Genomic DNA, 23385 nt, shown 5'->3' with positions numbered 1-23385 from the left:
CATTTGCCATATTTGATCTCTTTTGCAGATATTATAGGCGTTGTACATGAGATAAACAATATGCAATCAAACACTCCAGGAAAAAAGACATTTGTGGCCCTCAGTCTCAAAGATTTGAGGTACATTTGTTACCCTTAATCCTCTTTCAGTATTTATTGTTCGATTATTATGATTCAAAGTAGATTTTTCTTAACCCAATTTTTGGTTTAACATCTCAGCGGTGACATCATTAACTGCACCTTATGGGAGAGCTATGGTATTAAGTTTTTGGAATATTATAATGACCCAACTAACACCGGTGCTATTGTCATCATACTAACCCATGCAATGATCAAGGATTCTCAGGGTTTGCTTTTATTTTATTTTTTTCTGCTGTTGCCTTATCACATTTTTTCAACAATGTTGTAAACTTTTTTTTTTCTTCAATCAGTATCCAATGCATGGAGTGGTTCAAAGCTGCTAATCAACGAAGACATCCAGGAGATTTCTGAGTTTTTGTCAAAGTATTAACATTAGGCAGTCTTTTATTTCAATTGGTTTTTTCATTTTGATTCCAAATTATATCATGGATTTATGATAACATTCCCAGGTTGCCTGCAAATGAGCAATCCCAAAAGCCTTCGCAATCTGCCAAATCCATGTCTCTTTGGTCTGGTGGATCTCAGTTTACAACACTTGAAAAATTTGTTCATAAGGCAAAGTGCATTCCTTTGAGCCAATTCTGCAAAATCAAACAAGTATGAGTCATAAATTCGTAAATGGTTTTCAAGTTGTTAACAAGTATCTATATGTATTTGTAATGCTTTTATTTTTATTTTCAGGACATGTTATGTGTTACTGTTGGAACTACCACGAAATTTTATGTATCCAAGCATGGTTGGTTTTACTATGGATGCACAAAGTGCTCTGTGAAGGCTACTGATTTGAACAATCCATACCAGTGTGTGTGCGGCGAAAATGTTCACAAACCCATACCAAGGTTGTTTGTTGTAAATATTTCTATTTATGACCTTTTAATCCTTTTTGTATAAGATCACTCAATTATACCTGTATGTAATTATGTAATAGGTACAAAGTTGATATATATGTTTATGACGGTGAATCAAAGTTCCGGTTTGTATTTTGGGATGCCGACTGTGAGCAGATTATAGGACAATCTGCTGATAGCATGCATAAATCAATGTTAGAGGTATGTTAATAATCTAGTTTCTTTGTAAAATAGTATAATATATGGTTTCTAACATTCTTTTTCAACTTTAGAATGGTGAAGATGATCCCATGGTTTATCCTGACGAGCTTGACATGTTGTTGGAGAAGAAAATGGCTTTGAGAGCTAAAGTACAGCCAACCTTTGGGCAAGCATCTGTTTGGAAGTTTTCTTATGATGAATAATTTGTCAGTCAAATTGAAAAGGATTATATTGCTGATGAGGTTTTTCAGTTTATAGTAATCCGCTTGAATATCTTAAATTAACTGAAATCCAACTATATTAATAATATCCTATTGTCTAATACAGGCTCATAGTCTTCCTCCCATTCAAAATGCTGTTGCTGATCATGTTGATACTTCCATGGTATGTTATTTGTTAATTGCAATGTTTTCATGCAAAACATGTATTTTCTTACATATTTTAATAAATCTGTTTACTACATTCGAAGGAGTCCTTATCTGCATTTGGAGAAAATGATCCTGACAAGAGTTTGGCCAATACCCCATCAAAGAGTGTTTCTCATGGTGTTAATGCTGAAGAATCGGATTGTCAGCTTTTAGGACTTACACAATATTCAGGAACCAAGCCACCCAAAAAAGTGAAGATTGAACCAAATGCTTGAAGACTTCATCAACTTTTGTATTTTATGCATGCTATCACAAATCTGTTGGAACATATAATCCTATGGTTAATGTTTTTTGGTTGTTAAATTTATGGGATGTATTGTTTTATTTTCTTTGTGGTACTGCATTTTCTACCAACAAAGCTTTCGCTCTTGAACAACATGTAGTATTTGTATTCAACAGAATTTTATTTAATTTCAATTTGAGATTGCCATGGAATTATTTTGTTCAATTTTAATCAATGTCTTATTCTGAATTTAGTGTTATGACATAATTGTGGGTTGTATTGATTCAAAATTATATCTTATTTTCTTTATCACTATTATACAAGATAGATGTTAGATATTTTTACATTTATGCCCAATCCAATTCTACTTTTACTTAATCATATTAGTTTACATAATATGATTCTAATATATGCTGCAGGTGAGAATCTATATATTTTATTTACAAAATCATAATAACTAAATTTTACAAGTTTAATTTGAACCATGTTTTGATCATGCATATTTAGGGTTCTTTTTAAATATTGTATGAATTACTAAATCATGATCCTATTAATATTTTCAAAAACAGCTGTGCACATCAACCAATATAACTTTTGCTATTCCATTATTTTTGAAACTGAACTTATAATAGTTTTTATTTATTCATGAAATATTTTCTAGAACTCCATTTTTTTACTCAAGCCACTTACTCACTCATTTCAGTTATGACATGCTTTGGAAACTACACAATTTAAGTTTGTTTCACACATAAACAATTATCATTGCTTTTCTATCATGCCTTGGATGTTTAATGACACTTAACGTGTAATGCCAAGAATGATAATCATTACAATTTCAAAACTAAATTGTGTATGAGAGAGATTAATTTATGACTATGCTAAGCGTGCAGATGAAAGTAAATGACCAAACAAAGTCATCATTGCTAATATCAACTCCTACTGTAATTATTACATATCCACATAACTTAAACATACATATATTATGGCCTTATGTTCCCACCATATATTTGTCCGAAAATCTGTATAATCAAACCAAAAAACCAGAAATATGGATGATCTGAATCAAAAGGCTCTTGAAGATAAATGGTTTAGCAGTGTGTTAAGCAAAAAAAGATCAGCAGAAGCAAGACTTCATCGTAAACGTCAACTTCAATCCAAGAGAGCAAAGAAATTGAATGGTCTGCAGAAGGAGAATGTAGGCAAGACTACCCCAATTAGTAGTCATGATAATGCTCATGCAAGAATTCCATTTTCTACCATCTCTCAGAATATTCCAAGTTCCAGCAATTCGGTTATAACAAATTTGCAGAAAACTCATGCTTCCTCAGTGATCAGTAATCTTGCAAATTCGTTGAATAAAAAACGTCCAAGAGTTGTTACATGCAGAAACATCAATATGAGAGGGACGAATTTAAAGAATAAATTTGATAACGTTGTTGGTGAATGTGGTTCTACATCTTCAAAAAACTCTCCATTACATACTACTGAAATCAATGAACTTTTTGAAGATGACAACGAAGAGGATAATATGCATGATGATTCGTCAGAGAGTATGGTTTATTTATGGTAATGTACATTCTCAATTAATTTAAACACTTAACAAATTTCTAATTAATTTGCATGTATCAATTTCCATAGGTTGGAGTTCAGATGACAGCATGGTTATGGACGAAGATGAAGAAGATATGGACAATCAAGCTGTAATGGTCAATGCACTACCATCAGGTTTTGTAACAATAATGTAATAATTGTCAGTAAATTTATATTGTTAAACATCCTCTCATCTGTTAACTTAGTTGTGCATTCATTTAGGAGATTTTTACGACATAGGTGATCCAGTGTTTGAATGTCCAAAATGTGGTGCAAACATGTGGTATTTAGAAAGGAAGACCAAGTGTCGGCAAACATTAAGTCCTAAGTTCACAATGTGTTGCGGTGATGGTAAAGTTCAAATTCCTTTATTGAGAGAACCTCCACCGGTGTTACAGAAACTGCTGTTTGACCAAACAAACCCTGAATCAAAACTATTTCAACAACAAATACGTCTTTTCAACATGATGTTTGCATTTACGTCTCCGGGTGCTAAAATGGACAACCGTTTTAATAATGGTAGAGGTCCTCCGAATTACCGAATTCAAGGACAATCATGTCATCGTATAGGTAGCATGTTACCATTGCCAGGACAAAATCCCCGATTTGCACAACTCTATATATATGATACTGAACATGAAATACAACATAGAGTAAACGGATTCAAGTATGTTTATTTATTACTTCGTGTATAATAATATGCTCTTTTTTATGCGATATGGACCATATACCATTTTTGAGTTTTCATTCTTTGCAGGACAAAAGACGGAATAGATCTTGACATAGTGAAAAAACTCTCTTCTATGTTATATCAACACAATGTTCATGCCCAGAGTTTTAAGATGGCAAGGGATATACTTTCCGAAGGCAATGTTTCTGACCTAAAGCTCCGTCTTATTTCCGAGCGACGCACCGATGGGAGAATTTATAATCAACCAACTGTTTCTGAAGTTGCTGCTCTAATTGTTGGTGATGTTGACACTGCTGAGAAAAGGGACATAATAATGCACAAACAGAGTGGACAACTTCAAAGAATAGATGAATATCATACATCATATTTGGGATTTCAATATCCATTGCTTTTCCCTTATGGCGAAGATGGTTACAGGCCGAACATTAGACACCGTAATCAAGATTCCAACAATAGACGTAACTCAGAATCAATAACTGGAGTAGCCGACAATGAGGATGTTCCGTGGGAGCAAGCAACTAAAAGAAATAGGCTCACAATTAGAGAGTGGTTTCCATTTCGTATTCAAGCCAGAAAGAATGAGGCCCAAACAGTTATCAGATCAAGAAGGTTATTTCAACAGTTTTTGGTTGATGGTTATACAATGATGGAATCTGAGAGACTTCGATGGTTAAGAAAAAATCAATCTAAACTTAGAGTTGGAAAGTATAACTATCTAGCAGATATCAGAACCAATGGACATACCGATGGTGCAAACACAGGGAAAAGAGTTGTCCTTCCATCGTCCTATGTTGGTAGTCGCAGATACATGGATCAACTTTACTTTGATGGAATGGCAATATGTAGTTATGTTGGATTTCCCGATCTATTCATAACGTTTACGTGTAATCCAAACTGGCCGGAATTGAAACGTGTACTTGCTTCTAATAATTTGACACCAGCAGATCGGCCGGACCTCATAACGAGAATATTTAAGATGAAATTCGATGAGTTACTGTCAGATTTGACTAAAAAAAGTTGTATGGGGAAAGTTCTTGCGTGTAAGTATTGATTCATTTCAAAACTGATCATACATTAATTTGATTCTTAACCATCATTATTCATACTTTTTTTTTTCTGTTGTAGATATGTACACAATTGAGTTTCAGAAGAGAGGCCTTCCCCACGCTCATATTTTGATATTTCTACATCCATCCAGCAAATATCCAACACCTGCTGATATTGACCGTATTATATCTGCCGAAATTCCGAACAAGGACACCGACGGAGACTTATATAATTTGGTAAAAAGTCACATGATACACGGACCTTGCGGAAACGCAAACCGGTCTTCGCAATGTATGAAGGATGGTAAATGTTCCAAATACTTTCCTAAAGACTTTCGGGCTGAGACAGTTGTCGATCAAGATGGTTATCCGGTTTACAGAAGAAGGGACAGCGGTCACACTGTCATTAGGAATGGTATAGAGGTTGACAATAGATTTGTTGTTCCTTACAATGCAAAATTGTTGTTGAAGTTCAGAACTCATATTAATATGGAATGGTGCAATCAAAGCACATCCATAAAATATTTGTTTAAATACATCAACAAAGGCTATGATCGAATAACAGCTGCAATTGTTATGAATGAAAATGGATGTCCTATTGAGCGTCAAGATATTGATGAAATCAAGCAGTATATTGACTGTAGGTATGTTTCTCCAAGCGAAGCATCCTGGAGGATTTATGGTTTCCCCATTCATGGAAGGAAACCAGCTGTGGAAAGATTACACTTCCATTGCGAAGGTCAACATTCAGTCTACTATACTGACATCAGCAATGTTTCCAATGTCCTTGAGAAACCAAGTGTAACTGAATCGATGTTTACGGCATGGTTTGAAGCTAATCAGAAATACACCGAAGCTCAACAGTTAACTTATAGCAATTTTGTTTCAAAGTTTGTATATGTCAAAAAGAAAAGAGAGTGGAAACCCAGGCAGAAGGGTTACACAATTGGCAGGTTAATTTGGGTTCCTCCAACTACAGGAGAATTGTACTTTCTCAGAATGATGCTTACACATGTGAAGGGCCCTCAAAATTATTCAGAACTGAAAATAGTTAACAACGTCAAGTACGATACTTTCCGTGATGCATGTTTTGCAATGGGCTTTATTGGGGATGATCGTGAATTTATAGCTGCTATTTCAGAGGCATTTCAGTGGGGTTCTGGCCACTATTTAAGATTGCTTTTTGTCCACATGTTGCTGTCAAGTAGCATTAACAGACCAAGGCATGTATGGAGCAAAACAAGGCATCTTCTATCTGATGGAATTCTTTACTCTCAACAGACTATTGCCAACAACAGAGGTAACATGTTATTGAAAAAAAGAATTAGATATCAACTTCATTAACTTCATTTTTTAAATAATTCTATTGCAAACTTCTGTTAAATAGGTTTGAGGTTATCAGAACAAGAAATATACAATCTGACATTGATTGAGATAGAAAAGCTACTACAACGTAACCGTAAGAGCCTGAGCGACTTTCCTGGGATGCCAAAACCACAAGGATATGTCCCCGAAGAATTTGGCAACAAGCTTATTTACAAAGAGCGGAACTACAATCCCGATGAACAACTTCAAGAATTTAACATGCTGTATCAGAATCTCACAGGTTTCTTCACTGTCCATTTGAAATTTGTTATAAATGTAAAACCAAATTAACAATAGCATAGCATAGTATATTATGATTGTTTAAGAATAATCTTCTAATTACCAACAGATGAACAAAGGGATGTATTTAAGCAAATCATGATGGCCGTGAATAACCAGAATGGAGGCGTGTTCTTTCTTTATGGTTACGGCGGTACAGGCAAAACCTATATGTGGAGAACACTAGCTTCTTATATAAGATCAAAGAAACAAATATGTCTGACAGTTGCTTCTTCTGGAATTGCCTCACTATTACTTCCAGGTGGCCGGACGGCGCATTCTAAATTCAAAATTCCGATTCCCACGCTTGAATCTTCCACATGCGACATAAACAAAGGGAGCGATAGAGGTGATCTACTAAAACTATCAAAGTTGATAATCTGGGACGAGGCTCCAATGTGTCACAAATTTTGTTTTGAGGCATTGGATAAAACTATGAAGGATATCATGGGTGGATCCAAAGCATCAAATAAAATATTTGGAGGTAAGGTAATAGTCTTTGGCGGTGATTTCAGGCAAATTCTTCCAGTTATTCCAAGAGGCAGCCGCTCGGATATAGTTCTTGCTACAATAAATTCATCATACATATGGGATCACTGCAAGGTTTTGAAACTCACAAAGAATATGCGACTACAGCAGTCGGCAAAATCCACCAGTTCTGCAGAGTTAAGACATTTCTCAGATTGGATTTTAACTGTTGGAGATGGGAAGATATCAGAACCAAATGATGGTTACGCAGAGATCGACGTTCCTAAAGATCTGTTGATCTCTGATTTTGATGATCCCCTCAAGGCAATATTTGAAAACACCTATCCAAATTTTGCCGTTAACTACAATAACGTGGATTTTCTACAGTCAAGGGCAATATTAGCTGGAACCATAGAGACTGTTGATCAAATCAATCAGTATATTTTAGAATTTGTTCCCGGTAATCAACATTTTTTTATAATATTTCGTTGTGTATTTTATTTTTTCATGCCCAATGTTATTTACGACAACAAATAACATTGTCAACCCGCAGGTCAAGAGAAAGAGTATTTAAGCTCGGATTCAGTTGATACAACAAACGGTGACGGCAATGAATCTTTTGATGTTTTAACTCCAGAATTTTTGAATGCCTTGCAAACTTCCGGTGTCCCCAATCATAAAATCAAATTGAAGATCGGTACACCAATAATGCTGCTCAGGAATATTGACCAAGCAGAAGGGCTTTGCAATGGAACACGTCTCATTGTTACCAAACTGGTCGATCATGTTATAGAAGCAAAAATTATTTCTGGAAAGAACATTGGTGGTATTGTATACATTGCACGAATGGATATAACTCCGACTCAATCACCATGGCCCTTCCGAATGACCAGAAGACAGTTTCCTATAATGGTATGCTACGCTATGACAATTAAAAAATCTCAAGGTCAATCTTTAGATTTCGTCGGTATATATTTGCCAAGAAGCGTGTTCAGTCATGGTCAATTTTATGTGGCAGTCTCAAGAGTAAAGAGCAAAAAGGGTCTAAAGATCTTAATTCACGACAAAGACAAACAACCATTGTCGGTGACGACGAATGTCGTTTTCAAAGAAGTCTTTGAAAATTTATAATTGGACAATTAAATGTTCCATTCAATTAGTATTTTGAAGTTTTAAACGCCATGCACGTTAATCATTTCAAGTTCGGGATATCTATTTTTTTTTGTAATTGCAATATATAGTATATGCAACTCATGGATATCTATTTTTTTGCAATTCACACATTCTTCAAATATATATCATTAATCTAAATGCCATAAAGAAACAGAAACATGCTCTAAAATATTTACATCATAAAAAGATCCACTTTTTAATAAAACACATATACCAAACAATATAAAGCTGTAATTTTTTTTAAGAATAATTCACTTTGTTACCAAACAGTATAGCATTTGCAACATCATTCATAGAAATTAACAGAGGTAAAACTAAATCGCACTCAACATAAATTCCATATTCTTAAACAAATACCATTCACAACACAAAGTCTAAAAATAAAAAACATCCAACCCAACACAAACTATAAAGATAAAAAACAACCAACCCAACACAGTACCTTCATATTAAAACATACCAGCAACATCAATTCCTGTTCACTAACTGAACAAATATCAGATCTGAAAATGGAATCATTGAGAATTCCAGCACGTCTCCTGATTTTAGTTTTTTCTCTCTTGCAAAAGAGTACCATCCAACCCCAATATGTATTTCATACTCATTCCTACTGGCCCTAAGAATTACGCACTGATATCCTTTTCCATCAACAAGATCTACCATCCTTATTGCATTCTGCGTCTTTCCAAAGCACGTCTTCGATATTTCCATAGGAATATTCTACAGATTTTACAACATGCATGATATGTAAATGAGTTTTACAAATATATACATAAATACATTAAATTTTTCAAGATATTTACCAGTGCATTTTGTCCATGCATGTTTGCTTCTGTGACATGCTTCCTCCACTTTACTTCACCACTATAATCAGCAATGCATTCCTCTTCAGTAAGAAATCCATCGTTTATGAGAGTTTTTAACATTTTATCTTGCTCTTCGTCGAACTCTTTAATGATTTGGCGTGCCCACTCAAGGGAGTCTCTTTCCGGATCACTTAAACATTAAATACAACAGTACAATTATTCTACAAATTATAACAAATATTTTTCGAATATAACTATTCATTATTTTTTTTGTTGTTAAGAACAACAGTCATCTTAGTACAGATCTAACAAAAAACTTTAATAAATACTTAGTTATCAACTATACATCCCTAATTGAGATCAATTTTCCAGTGCATGCAAAAGTAGAGAAGTCTGAATTTTTTTTATGTCAGAAGAAATTTTTGCTTTAAGCATGCATTTTCTACTTACCTGCTGGAAGGAGAAGGAACAAATGGTACCCCCCACTTCACCATCTCCAATGTTTTAATGATAATAGAGCAAGATTTTATCATTTATCAAAAATTTCTCAAAAACTTCCTATATATGCTCTTAGGTATACACTTACAGCTTGGGCCGTGAAACTTGATGGGCCTTTATTCTATAGGACATAAAAACCAAAACAAATTAAAATAATATTCATCATTACACTTTGTAACATGTATACATATATTGTAAACCATACATTATTACTTTTTTTAATTTTGTTACATATGTTTCAATATAAATTTTATTTTACTCGCAGTACATCATAAATTAATTCATTTTTTTTTTTATTATAAAAAACATATATTTAAATATCTAATAGAGTATGGACTTATGTATTTTTGAAATATTTTTCACTTTCTTAACAAGTACAGTAAAAAAAGAATTCATATTCTAAATGACAGCATTCTAACAAAATAATAGTTTTGATACTCCAAACATATGGATTCACAATAAAGTTAGGTGCCAAAATAGTCATCCATAACATACAAATAAACTTATATATACCATAACAGCAGAATTATAAAAAAGATGCAACCATTAGAATTTAAACAAAAAACATAGTTGAGTTTTGATAGAGTTAAGGAGCACTGCAGTAAAAGTTCAACACAAAATTCCATCCAACAAAAACACTTAAATTCCCCCATACATAAAGGAAGAAGAGTTTATACTGAAAACACTTAATAAACATAATGATTAGCAAGTTCTTCCACAAATTTCCAAGTCCCATCATTTCTTCTTCATCTGAACATAAATGAAAGTACCATGTCGGGCCAATTGACATGTAAGTTTGTCACCTCTCTTGAACCCTTTGGCCTTCACATATGCGTACCAGCCTTTAGTCATGTATTTCTCAGATGGACTTGGAACCCCGTTACGATATGCCGTCTTCACAGTACACTTGAATTGTTGATACAGATCGCAATCTCTAATGGTTACCTCCTTCTGATTACTTGCCAAGCAGTCTAATGCTATCTGCTTAGGGAAATGCTGCAATAACACAGAGATTCCATTGATCAAACACTTGACATAGTTCAGTATTAAAATACAAGGTAAATTTCGAGCATGCTTACCTGGACATTATCCTTCTTTACTTTTGAATTCTTAATAGCAATATCCCAGCAGTAAGTCGGCTTTCCCCCCCACATCCTTATCCTAACATTTGAAACATTTTTGCCCTTCTTTGCAAGTTTCACAGAACTTTTCGGCTTCCCATCTGTATCAGCTCTTTTGTTGGCAGTCCTGCACTCAGCCTGCATATTTGTTCTCTTACAAAGGACACTTGCTTTGTTTGCAACTGTTTTCTCAACAACAGTGTTGGAGTTCTCAGTGGTTTTGCTATTTGGTTGATTATCGTTCCCAGAGACAAGGGGGACATCATGTTGTTCAACCTTAACATTCCTTATAGGAAAAGCTGTGTTGACGACATTGGAAACAACTACAGGTGCATTCTTTGAAGTTTCAGCAAATGTAACAGATTTCTTTGATTTTGTCTTATCTTTTCTAACAGACTTGCCACAAGATTTTTTTCAGAACCATCTGCAACCTCATTCACGAGTTTCTCTATCTCAATCAATGTTGTCTCCTCACTGGAAGAACAGTTGTAACTCCGTTAGGACGTTTTGAAGGAGAAATAAACAATAATAATCCTAAGTCTTACTTAAATAACCTTAAAATTTCAAGATTAACAACTTGAAAATAGATATAAGATGACAATCTGGACCGATAATGAAGACTATTAGAAAATAATGAGTAACACTAACAGCCAAACAAAGATAAGTCATACTTTCACAATATTCCGAAACGTGACTTTCAGAAACAGTAAGGGTTCTACTCCATTCACATCATTTTATAAAACTCATACAAAACCATTTTATCATGCAGATTAAATCAAAAAACCCTAAAACCTAAATAGATCGGGGCTGGAAAAAATAAAAACAACCGAAATAGAGGAGGAAATAATGTTTCTGACCTCATGACACCTTCATCGTCGTCTGATATCCACCCATGCGTTGGCTTTCGTCCACCCCTCAGTGTCTTCATTTCTTAGTATCTTGAGAAGAAATGTCTGTTTTTTTTGCTAAACAAGAGGAATGAAATCAGTAAAAGTGATGTAATGTGAATAGTTCAAAATATATCGTGACTATACCTTGCACGCTTCAGTTTCCCCAGACTTCTTCAATAAATGACACCTATTTAATCAATCATAACTTTTCCCTATTATCCACGGTGTAACCGAAACAATTAATAAACATTTGGAACAACGCTTTGTATTGTAACTAAAAAAATGCATTTATGTTATCAGCATCCGTTAACCTCAAATATACATGCATACACTACCTTTTTTAGCTTCACCAATACCATGCAGTGTTTTTATATTTTTGATCTCCTTTTTTTTTGTTTTTTATTACCTCCTCTTTACCATATTTCCCGGAATTCTAAACAGCAAAAAAGTAAATAAGTATTTTTTTTATACCTATATAGTAGAATCAATTTTTTAGGGGCAATTATTACATTTTATCAACTATTTTTAAATAAACTATTAGTTAATTTCATCAAATTTAATAGCAAAATAAAATGTATCACAACCAGAAATTATCCAAAAATTTTATTTTATAAATACTTGAATATATAATTTTTAAAATTATTATATATATGTCAGAGCAAAAATTGTTGATCAAAAATTTTCAAGTTATTTTTTTCCACTTACGTAGTAATAATTAGGAATCAATAAATAATTTTTTAAAAACTATTAGTTAATTATGAATCAATTTTTTAGGGGCAATTATTACATTTTATCAACTATTTTTAAATAAACTATTAGTTAATTTCATCAAATTTAATAGCAAAATAAAATGTATCACAACCAGAAATTAAGTCACATATTATTTTATAAATACTTAATATATAATTTTTAAAATTATTATATATATGTTAGAGCAAAAATTGTTGATCAAAAATTTTCAAGTTATTTTTTTCCACTTACGTAGTAATAATTAGGAATCAATAAATAATTTTTTAAAAAATACTATACATATTTTTTAACACTTAATATTCTATTAAAAAAAGTATAAATAATCTTAAACATTTACTGTTTTTAAAAAAATACCATACATAATCTGTGCTTTCAGATGCTCTTTTCTCTTCAATTTTTTTTATTACCAATTATATTGAACTGCAAATGTTGCTACAATATCTACTTTCATGTAATGGTATCCTTATTTTTACTTTTTATACTATATATCATTAACACTTGGATCCTATTAACTCACACATCTTACACAAATTAAATAAATCTGAAAGCACAGCCACATTACAATAACAACACCAATTAAACTAAAGTAAACCATGCTAATAATCATTTAAATGTTCAAGCATCTGTCCAAATCATAAAACTATGATATTGGAATTACATAAAAGGTTATCAAACCATGTTCTGTTAAAATTCAAATACAGAATATCAATATAACATAAAAAAGGTTCCAAACATTACATTAAACTTGATAGATTTAAAACAAAAGAACCCAACAACATCATTCAAAACAAACTGCTGCTCTTCCAAACTGCAAAACCACTTCATCCAGTCTAGCCATCAACACCTAAACCTGCATTACACAACAATCACAATTTCACAAAATTACCAGTAGCATACGGATCAACAAACAAATCATTTAATATAGATATTACAATAGATTTTGTGGCTACAGAGATGTTCCTAACCATTGTTTTAAGCTTCTTCACCAAATCTGCCCATATAATCCAGTCACTGTCATACAGAAGACAAACACAGAGTTAATGCGTGGAATGGAATTAAACTCATCTACCCTAATATCATCTTCTTTCAATACAGTCGTTGCATAAAAATGACATACCTTTCACTTTCAAAGACGATTCTACCAAGATACACTGAATTGGATATCTCAACCATTCTCGGATTTATCTGCAGTCCCACACTTCCCATAACATCAGCCACAAATTGAACGTCTTCCAATAAAGCAAAACCCAAACCAGCCCTAATTTCCTGATGCTTCCCCGACCATTTTATTCCAATCATCTCATTCTGCCACACCATTGATATGTTCTTAATCTTACTCCCCCTTTCCCAGCCGCATGCAACATTGTTGATTGCATGTAAAGCCCACTCACTGCATAACCTGGTAATCCGCTGTTTCTTCGTTCTCGACCTCATTCGGAGTTGCTTGGATCTCTGCTTCATCCTTCGCTTTATCGCGAATCTTTCGACAGGGTCCTCAACGACAAGAAATTTCAGTGACCTAAATAAGGAACAAGCATCGAACAGATTCATAATCCACAAAAAACAAACGAAATAAATAGATTGGATTAATAGAAGAAGATCAACCACCTGCATGCTTTGGCGACTTGTGAGAAACTAACCATTTTTTCTTCCAACTTTCTGATTTACTGTTCGCCCTTTCTTACTTGAAGTGTGGGAGTTTCCAAGCTGCTATCACCATATATACACAAAAACCTACTACCTATTAGACTTCTCTTTAGTAGGTAAACGTGCAAGAGATTTTGGAAACTGGAGAAATCCACTTTTTCTGTGCATGCAGAACTAAATACAATCAACTCTTTTTAAGAGTAATAATTAATTCCACGTTATTTATACATCAGTCAATTTTCTAATTGTGTGGAAAAAATAACACATTGATGTCTGTTTATTTTATAATGTAATCCAAAACTTATAGTATTTCTTTTCATACAATATCACACGTTAAGATTCATTAACTTAAAAACTCTAAAATAAAGAGTTTTATTTATTTTTTTCTCTTTCATAATTAATAATAATTGTTCATACTTATTTATTCGTTTATTTTTTAAATCTTAAGAAAAAAAAAACAAAATTGTGGTATTTTATAAAGTATTAATTCTTACAAATTCAAATTCATAATAGTCATATAACTATATCATTAATTTATATAAATTAATTTAATAAATCACAATATAAAAAAGAAACTAATATTATCATAAAAACTATAAAATAAAGAATTCTAATGTTTTTTTTTCTCTTTCACAATTATTAATAATTGTTATTGTGTTCTAATTATTTATTTATTTAGGTTTTCATACATATTTCAGCTTTAATTCGAAATATTTACGATTTAATTATTTTCATTTATATACATTTTTCAGTTTGTTTAATATAATTATTTAACCATAACAATATTATATTTATTTAATATTTATAATGTAGTCCACAAATTTAAATAATTTTTTTGGATTCATTATCAAACATATAAGATTACTTAATATAAAAAATGTTACATCTATGTTCAAATTTTCTTTTCCTCTCTATTGTAACTATTATTATTAATTGTTTTATTCTAATTATTTAGTTATTTAATATTTTTTTTCTTTCAAAATATTACATTTTTATTTATCAATCATTATGATATGTTGATTATTGTTTATATACATACGTCGTTTTTTTTTTTAAAATTTATTATTTAACCATAACAATATTATATGTTTTTGATTGTTATACCGACTTTACGTGACCCGTGCGGGCGCACGGGTCCTTTACTAGTAATCATTATAATCAACAACAATCAACAAGAATAAAAACCCTACATCTACCCTTCCTCCATATCATTCATAATTGACAGCCGTTACCCACCCTTACCTTAGAATTCTCCTAGAATTTCTTTTCTTCAAACACTATGGATGGATACATCTTGTTCTTCTATGCCCTAGCCTCCTTCACCTTTTCCTCTATGTTTCACATATATTGTAAACTGACCTTACTTTTCTCCTTATTCCATTTTTATTTAGAAACCTTTGACCCTTTCTATGCTTTTCCTAATATGCCCTCACTTATTCTCGTCCAATTACCATAATACCCCTAAAATCTCTACATATTCTATTTATTTATTTTTTTTCTTTATTTAGTAATAAACCACATAAACTAATATTTAATAATTTTAAATAATTTCTAACAATCTCTAATTACTCTCTACACCTCATCACATGTTCACACATCCCTACTCCCAAACTTATCTAATTAAATCAACAGGAATATAATTAAATAAACACCACAAACTCCAATTAAATTAATTTCTAAAAAATGGAGTGTTGCAGTCCTCACAATCTTCTTCAACATGATTATTGGGGAGTTTAAAGTTATAGGGGATTAGAGAGGTATTGTTTTCAATGGGTTCCGTTGTTGATTTGCATGATTGCTGATGACTTTATTTTAGAAAAATATAAATGAAAGAAAAGGAGAAAGAATTTTGAAAGAAATTACTATTCTCTTACAATAGTAAACCAATGAAAAAAATGAATGAGATAACAAAATGTTTTTTTATTATTGTGATAAAACATTTGAAAAGAATGGGTGCCCTACAAATGATCCTTAAGCCCTGGGCAGAGCGAAAGGACATGAAAAAAGAAATAATTACTTTGATAATGGAAAGATCTTAGGGATTTTAAAGGCCCTTCAATTATTAAGAGTTGTATTTGAAGCATAAAGGTACACCAAGCATGGAATCTCTTCTTCCATTGTGGCATCTTCGAGAGCGGCTATTTGATTTTCATGGATGAGTCTCGTGCTGTAGAAAACGTCTTTGATACTTCAGATGCTTTTCTTATTGGGTTTAGGGACATGGTCTCCTTTCTCCATGTGTGGAACATAACCCAATCCATATCGATCTCTTTTTCCTGGTAGGTTTATCAGTTGTCCCCAACCTTCGGGGGTACCCTTCTCTACCTTCAACTTGGCGTTCTTCAAGGAAGTAAAAGGCAAGCTTGTCTTCTTAATGTAGTCCATTTCACCCACTATAACAATATTGGAAATTTCTAAAGCTTGGAAAGAAGTTTCTATGGCTTCTTCGCCTGCTTCAATATACCAAAAGGATGAAAATGGTTTACCAACATGACCTCTTCCCTAGAAATGAATATCAATTTAAATTTGACTACGTATTTCAGTTTCTCGCGTAGGATGGAAGTAACAGCGCCAACTGCATGGATTCATGGTCTTCCTAGCAAACAATAGTATGATTGATTGATGTCTATGACCTGGCATGTGATCTCAAAGACATACACAACAATTTGTATCGACAAGTCTACTTCTCCTATCATCATCCTTCTTCACCCATCAAATGTATCACTATTAGAGCGATGGGCCTAAAGGTGTTCCCTTGAACAAGAGTTTAGCAAGTGTAAACTTAGGCATAACATTTAGCAAAGAGCTAGTGTCTACCAACACTCTGATAAGGACTTCATCCAGACGTTTCACGGATATGTTCTACTTTGATATTCTAACTCACACGAGCCTGGTTTAGAACCTTCAATAGTGCTTCCCGGTGTGCCTCGGAGTTCAGCAGTAATGATAGTATAGATATTTTTGAGGACGTCTAGTGCAATTTGTCCTCCACCTTATATTCACTTCTCTTGATGATATTTAAGAATTCTTCAGTCTCATTAAGGGAAGTAGACTTATTAACAAATTTTGGTTCCTTGCTAGGACTCGACACTTCTTTTCCATTTGGCAGTTCATCTGATGTTTTAGTTGTTACCCCTCTGAGTTGTTCAAGTATGAAGACACAACCAGCCCGAGTCATCCCACTAGCTCCTATGATATGGGTAATAACATCCTTGATAAGATCTATGGGTTTATCCTTCACACTAACATCTTTTCCACCAACAAGGGTAGTTACGTCATATTTCCACGACACAGACACTAGTGCAAAATGAACAATATAATTTTAAAATTTACACCCAATATACTAAAAACGGGTGTAAATAAGAAACACAGTGGCACTTTTGTAAATAAAGGGTAAGTTTATGATTGATCATATGAAAATATACACCCTGTTTTATAAAAACGGGTGTAAATTAAAAATATTATTATATTTAAATCTCAATTACTCCCGTTAAATTAAAAATCGGGCGTAAATTTAAATAGACTTAAAAAAATAGTTATTTTTATAACTCAAAATATTATTCTTAATAACTAGTTAAGTGAATATTATAAATATTATCAAATTAATAAGGGAATATTAATGGATTTATATTTATTAGATGAATAAAATATACTAAAACTCTTTCATCAAACCCATCGCATGCATTTCACCAAACCCATTTTTCAGCAACAATCTAGCGCACACAAAATGGAGGAAGCATCTAAAACCATTGCACACCAAATCAGAGGTATTCAAAACAACGAAGAAGAGAGAATTAACATATCAATTTTCATTTTTCATTTTTTTGTTTAAAATCAAATCAAATCTTCGTTTTCGTTCCCAAATTTTCATCGATCTGGGAAATTCTATTTGAATTTTTAGGTTTGAGGTTGTTCGATTGAAATTCATTGCAACGTGGATGTTGTTGATTCATGAGATTTTGAACTTTGTAGATTTTGAAATTCTGTTCTAGATCGCTTGCTGTTGTTCAATGGAGTCGGCTCAGGTGCTGCCCAACAACTCTGCTTCGTCTCGGAAGCAAGAGCATCTGGAAGCTGGCAAGCGTCGAGTATTTGTTTGATTTTGATTTTGATTTCGTGAAGGTATTCTGAAGGTGTGAATAGTGATTGTAATTGATTTTTACTTTTGGTCTGTTTGGTTTGATGTAGTTTTAGAGAAAATGGTAGCTAGAATAGTGGATCTTCGATCGGATACAGTGACGAAGCCGACTGAGTCAATGAGGGCTGCTATGGCAAGTGCTGAAGTTGATGACGATGTTCTTGGTTATGATCCGACGGCTTTACTATTAGAGACAGAGATGGCGAAGATGATGGGAAAAGAGGCTGCTCTTTTTGTTCCATCAGAGACTATGGGTAACCTTATCGCTGTACTTGTTCATTGTGAGGTTAGGGGAAGTGAAATTATTCTGGGAGATACTAGTCATATCAATATTTATGAGAATGGTGGTATTTCGACCATTGGAGGAGTGCATTCGAGAAAGCTGAAAAATAGTGATGATGAAACGATTGACATTGATTTGATTGAGTCTGCGATTAGAGATCCTAGGGGAGCTAATGTTTCCGATGACTAGGCTTATTTGCTTGGAAAATAGTCATGTGAAGTGAGCGGTTTTTGTTATTCTAATAGTTCGTGTTTTCAAAATTGTACATAAATTTTTGTTGATGAATTATGGCTGATAAACTTTCTCAATGCAGCTCGGGTGGAAGATGTCTCACTGTTGAATATACTGATAGAGTTGGAGAGGTTGCTAAGAAGCATGGATTGAAGCTTCACATTGATGGAGCCCGTATTTTTAATGCAGCAGTTGTAAGTAAATTTGTATTTTAACGATTCGACTTAAAATTTTACATTAAAGCCTTATCGCGCCTCAGTATGTACTAATAGCAAATTAAGTTGAAATGAACCTGCATTTTCTCTATGTCTCCTAAAGTATGGTTTCTCGCATAAGTTGAAATCAACCTCCTCACCTCATTTTTTTCCATAAATTTTTGTTTCTCCTTTTTGCGGTATATGAAAGCAAAAATTGCTTTTTGTTGGTTTTTCAGGCACTCAGTGTTCAAAACTTAATGAATCACAAAGGAAGCAGACCTGGCCGCCAGACTGGGTTTGATTTTGATGAGGAAGATCTCTTAGAGTTGGATCAGTACCATGATATCATTGTTGCGTCTGCCATATTTGGTATGATTTATGACTGATTATGTTCTATATTTGCTTTTTTGTCTTTTGTTTTCTGTTTCTCATAGCTCCATCCAATATATATCAGGAAACTATGATGTAATACAGCAGCCCAGGAACATTAGTAGAGAAGCAAGAAGAAACATTCCTTTCTATATGTTTATTGATGAAGAGACAGAAATGTATATGAGAAATGCTAGTATTTTGGATAGCAGCAGGAGAGTTGGATTGTGGAGAATCATTGTTGTCCGGAATATTCCATATGCTGATTCTAGGCGTAATGGAAAGGTTAATTGCTTACTCTTTGCTTACTCGTTATAAGAACATCAATAATGTGATTTACTGAAATCTAATACTATTTTTGACCTCTATAATGTATTTTCTTAACACTCTTCTTTCTGAATTACTTCTGTTTTTCTGATTTGATCTCAGAAATTTTATCTTTCTACATTTATCTTGATGCTGTTTGAATTTCACTTTAATCCGTGTAACAATTGTACTTGATTAATTGACTAGTAATATTCAATATAATTCTTGCATGTTTTTTGCATTCTATTGTGCAAAATGAGGGCAACCAGCATGGTTGCTTCTGAATGTTTCTTAAACCATTTTCTTGTTCCCATTTTCTATCCCATTGGGCTGAAGAAGATATTTGTAATGAAACTTATATTTTGCATTGCTAATCCTTTTGCTTCTCTAGGCCTGGGGTTGATGAAGTTAAAGAAAAACTTAAGCATTTGGGTGCTGCTGGAGTTTTCACGGAGAATGAATTGGAAGTGAAGAATGTCAAGAGTCTTCTGGTATACCTTGGATTTATTGTTCCTGTTATGACTTATGTTCTGCTCTGAGATGCTATCAAAGCTGACAAATAAACAAAAATAATTTAAGGGTTGTCTTCTATACTAAAAATATAGAATTGAATGCTTACTTGAATCAAATTGACATGGTAGGATGGTATACCTGAACCTGCATTGGGATTTAACTGCGTTGGTGGCAATTTTGCTTCTCTGGTTCTCAAATTTTTAAGGTATGATATGACATGAGCTATTCAGTAAAGATTTTAATAAAGGAGACTATCTTTTTCTGTTATTAACTATCATTATTATTAAGATTTTAATACACATTACATTTTAATACACATTACATTGAGTTACGTATTTGACTTTATTTCACTCCAACGTTTGTGTCACGGGCTACAAAGTGGAACCAAACATGTCTTTGTTTCTTTCCTTTCTCCCTTTTGCCTCCTTCATTCACACTGCTTATTCATTTTCTAGGTAAATATCTCACATTGCTAGTTCATTATTACAATATATTATATATCAATTTTTTCACCTTCTTCCTGTTTTCTGTTCTGCAGTCTGAATTCCACAACAATTGAAGGACCTTTTGTTCAAGAATTCACTTTTCCTGCAAATTCAGCCTTCAATAGTTGTCATGCTTCTACCATTGTTGAGGTCATCAACTACAAACTAGTTTATAGGTTCCTTCTTTTTTAAGGTTAATATAATATATAATGAGTTTATTTTTTGTTTCACGTGCAGGTTGAGAAGGGTCATTTTTTGGTTGCATATTTTGGGGGCACATCAGAGGGTGCACCTGATGTCAAAATATGGTTGCAGACTTACAAGGTATATCTATCTATGTATGTATGTAGTTAATACAATCCTAAAAACACATAGGATATCGAGTGCGGCGTAATTTTTTAGAGGTCCTGACTAGGTTAGTTACAGGTCTAATAGATGTCTATTTAATTATGGTTTAACCGTGTCAAATATTTAATAAGATCCTGTTTAGTCGGCCTATTTTGCTCCTATGCGGTAGTTTACTTTGTACGCCCTCAAACGCAACCCTCGGATGAACAATAAAAATGAAAAGTAAAGTGTTTTTGACTGCTAGTTTTAATATTGTAAATGAAAATTTGATTGGCAGAATGGAATATGGAAACCACCTATAGTAGCTGATGAAGAATCAAATGTTCCTATGTGGAACCCTGTACTCTTCAAACTTCCATCAAATGTTTTACTGCTTTTCTACAGAATAGGCCAAGATGTTCAAAAGTAAAGTTTCTATCCTAACATTCTCCATACATAAATGCCATTGTTTAAGCAGTTGAGGATTGATTATGATTCATTTGATTTACTTTGCTTTAGATGGAGTGGATTCATGAAACGGTCATATGATAAAGGTATTACATGGACAGAAAGAGAACAACTTCCGCCTGGTATATTAGGACCTATAAAAAATAAGGTGAAACCATAAACCACTCAAAACAGTACTCAATTTTATGATCTTAATTAGTACCGAAATTCATTTTCGATTTTGTTCAGCCTCTCTTGTTGGAGAATGGTGACTTACTTTGCCATTTTGCACAATAGCATGCAAAATTAATATACTATATTCTATGAAAGTGAAAATGTTGAAGCTGGGTATAAAATAGAACACTAATACTTTGCCATTTTGCACAATAGCATGCAAAAAACATGCAAGAGAGGTAGTAAATTGAAAATTACTAGTATTCTATTGGTTCACAAGTATTTCTGGGCTTTTTGGCAAGCATGAGTTGTGTGGAGAAAATTTGTGGTGGCTAAGCATTTGTTGAGTATATCACTTCTACCCGATTATCATGTAAATTTTAATAGTCAACCTTGTTCAAGATATGGGAGAGGGAATGTGTCTTTTGGCTCAAAGTCACGCCCAGTTCGTTACATGTGCGGTATGTCACTACTATAAAAGTGCTTTACACGTTTTACCTGTTGTTTGCATGAACACCAAATCACTAGGTGTTAGAATGTTTAAAACTGTCGTTTTACCTGTTGTTGACAGTGACACAGTTCCATCTCACTTTGCCATACGGCACTTTGCCACAAGAATTCTCATCCACACCACCTCTTTCTACTGATGCAGTAGTTGGTTTTCATGACTCAAAACTTGTAAGCTCTCTTCAACACTACTTGCCATGTGATTGTGATTGATCTCACCTTCTTAATGTTTTTTAATTAATCATATATGTGGATAGTTGATTTTGTATACTTTCAGGAACCTCTTAAAAGTTTTCCACAGTTGCTAGTAATGGCTCATGAGTTAGGAATACTTACAAATATTAACACATTATCTCATATGTTTAGACGAAGAAAGTGAAAAACAGAGCTAGTAAAATAAAAAGAACACAACTCTGACATACTTTGTAATTCCATTCTTTCATGGATGACATTAAAGTAAGCTTCCAGCTTGTTGTAAACAGTTTCTCTATCTTAAGATTTGTACAAGTGAAGATGTGTATACAATGCTTTCTCTTTTAACATTTTGTTTACCTTTACATTGAGACAGTGTAATGAAGTGAAGATGTGTATACATCTTATGGTATCTGGCGTACCTGCTACGGTGGAGCACCGAGCCATTGCGGCAACAGGCACGTCCACCTTGGCTGCCTTTATGGCCAAGTGTGTTTAGAATTTCATTAAAGCAATGGATTTGTTGAAATTGAACATGGTAGTTGTGGATTAGGTGCATCCTTTGCTCTCAAACCTTTATGGTTCACTTAACAAATTGACGATTTTGTCGTCGGGTGTTGAGGGGAAAATAAAAATGAAGGATTGGACTGAGTGAGTATGACCTTGCTAATACTATTGATTATGCTTAACAAATTATGCCTTTACTTTGATATTGTGATACTTATCAGTTATCATCCATTTTCTGTCATTATAGTTTATGTACCAGAACAGTGGCGTAGAGGAGCATCAAATGAACCAAGCATCAAATGAACCAAAAAACAAGTGAAGATATACCGAATTCTGAAGAAATGTTGCCAAAACAAAAGCCAAAGAAGAAGAAGAAAACTTATATATGAAGAAAGTGTTATGACTTAGATAAAATATAATTTTTATGTGTATGATTTTATAGTACTTGACATATTATGACTGCACATGATTTTGTATACTTTTTGGTTAATATTAAAAATATTTTGACTTAGTTAAAATATGATTTTTATGTGTATGATTTTATA

At 33.1% G+C, this 23385-nt stretch overlaps 4 protein-coding genes, 1 long non-coding RNA gene and 1 pseudogene across 6 annotated transcripts; 5 read left to right on the top strand and 1 right to left on the bottom strand.

The window, feature by feature from the left end:
* The first annotated feature begins 60 nt into the window (after window positions 1-60).
* On the top strand, window positions 61-1392 carry LOC131622193 (uncharacterized). Its single transcript, XM_058893216.1, has 7 exons — window positions 61-119; window positions 219-346; window positions 431-503; window positions 590-737; window positions 822-979; window positions 1069-1189; window positions 1261-1392. Exons 1-7 carry the CDS (start codon window positions 61-63, stop codon window positions 1390-1392), a joined length of 819 nt encoding a protein of 272 aa, XP_058749199.1.
* On the top strand, window positions 1391-1852 carry LOC131622168 (uncharacterized). Its single transcript, XR_009289776.1, has 3 exons — window positions 1391-1431; window positions 1517-1573; window positions 1659-1852. It is a non-coding gene; the product is annotated as an uncharacterized LOC131622168 (long non-coding RNA).
* Window positions 1853-2888: 1036 nt separating this feature from the next.
* Window positions 2889-8410, top strand: LOC131622191 (uncharacterized). Its single transcript, XM_058893215.1, has 8 exons — window positions 2889-3390; window positions 3479-3565; window positions 3653-4097; window positions 4188-5161; window positions 5247-6467; window positions 6555-6773; window positions 6882-7739; window positions 7833-8410. Exons 1-8 carry the CDS (start codon window positions 2889-2891, stop codon window positions 8408-8410), a joined length of 4884 nt encoding a protein of 1627 aa, XP_058749198.1.
* A 4763-nt stretch (window positions 8411-13173) lies between these two features.
* LOC131622167 (uncharacterized) lies at window positions 13174-14143 on the bottom strand. Its single transcript, XM_058893196.1, has 4 exons — window positions 14126-14143; window positions 13635-14036; window positions 13483-13528; window positions 13174-13367 (listed from the first exon to the last, which is right to left on the bottom strand). The coding sequence occupies exons 2-4, from the start codon at window positions 13976-13978 to the stop codon at window positions 13362-13364; spliced, it is 396 nt and encodes a 131-aa protein (XP_058749179.1). The 5' UTR covers window positions 13979-14036; window positions 14126-14143; the 3' UTR covers window positions 13174-13361.
* A 3849-nt stretch (window positions 14144-17992) lies between these two features.
* LOC131622190 (low-specificity L-threonine aldolase 1-like) lies at window positions 17993-19700 on the top strand (annotated as a pseudogene).
* A 761-nt stretch (window positions 19701-20461) lies between these two features.
* LOC131622166 (uncharacterized) lies at window positions 20462-22713 on the top strand. 2 transcript variants are annotated; one of them, XM_058893195.1, is made up of 8 exons: window positions 20462-20656; window positions 20740-20836; window positions 20924-21010; window positions 21312-21439; window positions 21533-21629; window positions 22037-22095; window positions 22206-22312; window positions 22419-22713. In XM_058893195.1, exons 1-7 carry the CDS (start codon window positions 20592-20594, stop codon window positions 22279-22281), a joined length of 609 nt encoding a protein of 202 aa, XP_058749178.1. In that variant the 5' UTR covers window positions 20462-20591; the 3' UTR covers window positions 22282-22312; window positions 22419-22713. The 2 variants fall into 2 exon arrangements, with proteins under 2 accessions (XP_058749178.1, XP_058749177.1); XM_058893194.1 differs by having other exon boundaries at window positions 22206-22713.
* The last annotated feature ends 672 nt before the right edge of the window (window positions 22714-23385 follow it).

The sequence above is a fragment of the Vicia villosa genome, unplaced genomic scaffold (genome assembly GCF_029867415.1).
Source record: "Vicia villosa cultivar HV-30 ecotype Madison, WI unplaced genomic scaffold, Vvil1.0 ctg.000025F_1_1, whole genome shotgun sequence".
In the NCBI taxonomy this organism is placed as follows: domain Eukaryota; kingdom Viridiplantae; phylum Streptophyta; class Magnoliopsida; order Fabales; family Fabaceae; genus Vicia; species Vicia villosa.
Note: the sequence above shows the minus strand (reverse complement) of the source record. Positions and strands in the feature narration are given on the sequence as shown.